We start from the raw sequence: 2,803 nt of genomic DNA, 5'->3' as shown, positions 1-2,803 counted from the left end.
CTACACCTGACCCTCAGGCCTACCAGCTCCTGCCAACACCCCAACTACACCTGACCCTCAGGCCTACCAGCTCCCGCCAACACCCCAACTACACCAGACCCTCAGGCCTACCAGCTCCTGCCAACACCCAACTACACCTGATCCTCAGGCCTACCAGCGCCAGCCAACACCCCACTACACCTGACCCTCAGGCCTACCAGCTCCTGCCAACACCCCACCCCAACTACACCTGACCCTCAGGCCTACCAGCTCCTGCCTACACCCCAACTACACCTGACCCCTCAGGCCTACCAGCGCCAGCCAACACCCCAACTACACCTGACCCTCAGGCCTACCAGCGCCAGCCAACACCCCAACTACACCTGACCCTCAGGCCTACCAGCTCCTGCCAACACCCCAACTACACCTGACCCTCAGGCCTACCAGCTCCTGCCAACACCCCAACTACACCTGACCCTCAGGCCTACCAGCTCCCGCCAACACCCCAACTACACCTGCCCCTCAGGCCTACCAGCTCCCGCCAACACCCCAACTACACCTGACCCTCAGGCCTACCAGCGCCAGCCAACACCCCAACTACACCTGACCCTCAGGCCTACCAGCTCCTGCCAACACCCCAACTACACCTGACCCTCAGGCCTACCAGCTCCCGCCAACACCCCATTACTCCTGACCCTCAGGCCTACCAGCTCCTGCCAACACCCAACTACACCTGACCCTCAGGCCTACCAGCTCCTGCCAACACCCCACTACACCTGACCCTCAGGCCTACCAGCTCCCGCCAACACCCCAACTACACCTGACCCTCAGGCCTACCAGCTCCCGCCAACACCCCAACTACACCTGACCCTCAGGCCTACCAGCTCTCGCCAACACCCCAACTACACCTGACCCTCAGGCCTACCAGCGCCAGCCAACACCACAACTACACCTGACCCTCAGGCCTACCAGCTCCTGCCAACACCCCAACTACACCTGACCCTCAGGCCTACCAGCTCCTGCCAACACCCCACCCCAACTACACCTGACCCTCAGGCCTACCAGCTCCGGCCCTCCCCAGCTGGCCTACATTCTACCGCGAACTACACCTAACCTCTCAAGCCTCCAATCTGTGTGTGTGGGGGGGGCAGTACTGGGGTTTGAACTCAGGGCTTGCACTCTTGCTTGGATTGTGTGTGTGTGTGTGCACATGACTCTGTTCTTGAACTTTAAGGCTATTAATCTACTATTTTGGCCACATCTCTTCTTTCAGCTTTTTTTCCTTGTTGGTTGAGGGCTTGACTTTAGGGCCTGGGCCTGTCGGAGGCAGGGCATGTGCCGGGGACCCACCTGCTCTGGCTGGGCTGGGTGACGCAGGAGGCGGGGCACTCACCTCGCTTGAGCAGGCTGGCGCGGTAGCGGCCCTCCAGGGTGCAGTTCCAGCGCTCGAAGCGGAACTGGTACTGGCACTCGAGGGCGCTCATGCTCACGGCCTCTACCAGGGTCTCGGCCACGCCCGGGTCCCGACGGCACATGCGCCGCTGCTTGCGCTCCAGCTTCAGCCGGTCGCAGGCCTTGTAGTGGGCCTGGGCCACTGCTTCCGGCTCCAGGGTCAGCGGGAGGATGGTCAGGGGCTCGCTGCCGGTCAGCCTGGGAAGAGCCGGGAGTGAGCCCTGGCCCCAGAGGAAGGGCTGGGCGGGTCCCAGGTCAGGGACCCAGGCAGGACCCTCACTGGCCCCCACTGACCACACACTGCCCTCCTGGCTCCTGGACCCTGAGCATGGCCTCCACACGGCTGTCTTTGCTTCTATCCTGTCCCTGAGGGCTTCAGGGAGCCTGGCCACCACCAGCCCAGGAGAATAAAGACTCCATCCCAACACAGCTCTCCACGGGGAGCACAACCGGTGCCTTCTGCGGAAGGGGCCGAGCGGGGCCCAGCTGGGCCTCACTGCGGTCACCGGCCGGTGCTGTGCCCTCAGGAGCGGGCCTGGCCTGCTCCCCTCTCCAGCCCCCTGCGTCCTGAGCAGGGAAGGGTGCAGGGGACAAGAGAAGGACGGTCCCCAGATAACCGCCCACAGGCTGGGCCCAGCGGACCCCAACTCTTCCTACCAGGCCCAGAGCTCTAGTTACAGCTCCAGGCCTCATCTTCTGCACCCTCTAGTCACGGGCCCTCCCCCAGGCACAGGCGTCCCAGACAGGCCCCTCAGGGTCTCCGCCTTATCCCACTTCCATGACACCAGCCCCAGCTCCCAGCCAAGGGGCAGTCTTCTTGCCATTCCTCACATCCTTGCTCCACCCCACAACTCGCAGTCTGAGTTCTGGAAACCATGCTTTCACCCCAGGCCACACAACCCCAGACAGAGAGACATGTCCACCCTCAGGCAAATATTCCTAGGCCTTGAGCCCTGCAGTCAGAACAGCACCAGCAAGTGAGCGGGATTCAGAGACGCTTACCAAGAGCATCACTGGAGATCACTTGTCTGGCCCTAACCTCCTCTGCAAACACCTTGAAGTAGAACTTTAGCAGAGCTCCATGCAGGGGCCTCTACATGGGAACATGCGGAGGTGAGTGGAGGGGACTCAGGGATGTGGAGGTGAGTGGAGGGGACTCAGGAATGTGGGGAGGTGGAGGGGACTCAGGGATGTGGAGGTGAGTGGAGGGGACTCAGGGATGCGGAGGTGGGTGGAGGGGACTCAGGGATGTGGAGGTGAGTGGAGGGGACTCAGGGATGTGGGGGGGTGGAGGGGACTCAGGGATGCGGAGGTGAGTGGAGGGGACTCAGGGATGCGGAGGGGACTCAGGGATGTGGGTGGGTGGAGGGGA

General features: G+C 62.7%; 1 protein-coding gene across 1 annotated transcript in view; it reads right to left on the bottom strand.

The window, feature by feature from the left end:
• Positions 1-2,803, bottom strand: part of Wnt9a (wingless-type MMTV integration site family, member 9A) — a 17,919-nt gene that overhangs the window by 9,675 nt on the left and 5,441 nt on the right. The window contains exons 2-3 of the mRNA XM_013015576.1: positions 2,471-2,524; positions 1,373-1,652 (exon numbers count right to left, since the gene is read on the bottom strand). Coding sequence (XP_012871030.1) covers positions 1,373-1,652; positions 2,471-2,524 — 334 coding nt within the window. The remainder of the gene's footprint in view (positions 1-1,372; positions 1,653-2,470; positions 2,525-2,803) is intronic.

Source organism: Dipodomys ordii, unplaced genomic scaffold (assembly GCF_000151885.1).
Source record: "Dipodomys ordii isolate 6190 unplaced genomic scaffold, Dord_2.0 Scaffold27, whole genome shotgun sequence".
Lineage (NCBI taxonomy): Eukaryota > Metazoa > Chordata > Mammalia > Rodentia > Heteromyidae > Dipodomys > Dipodomys ordii.
The sequence above is the reverse complement of the archived record's forward strand: the minus strand, read 5'-3'. Positions and strand labels throughout refer to the sequence as shown.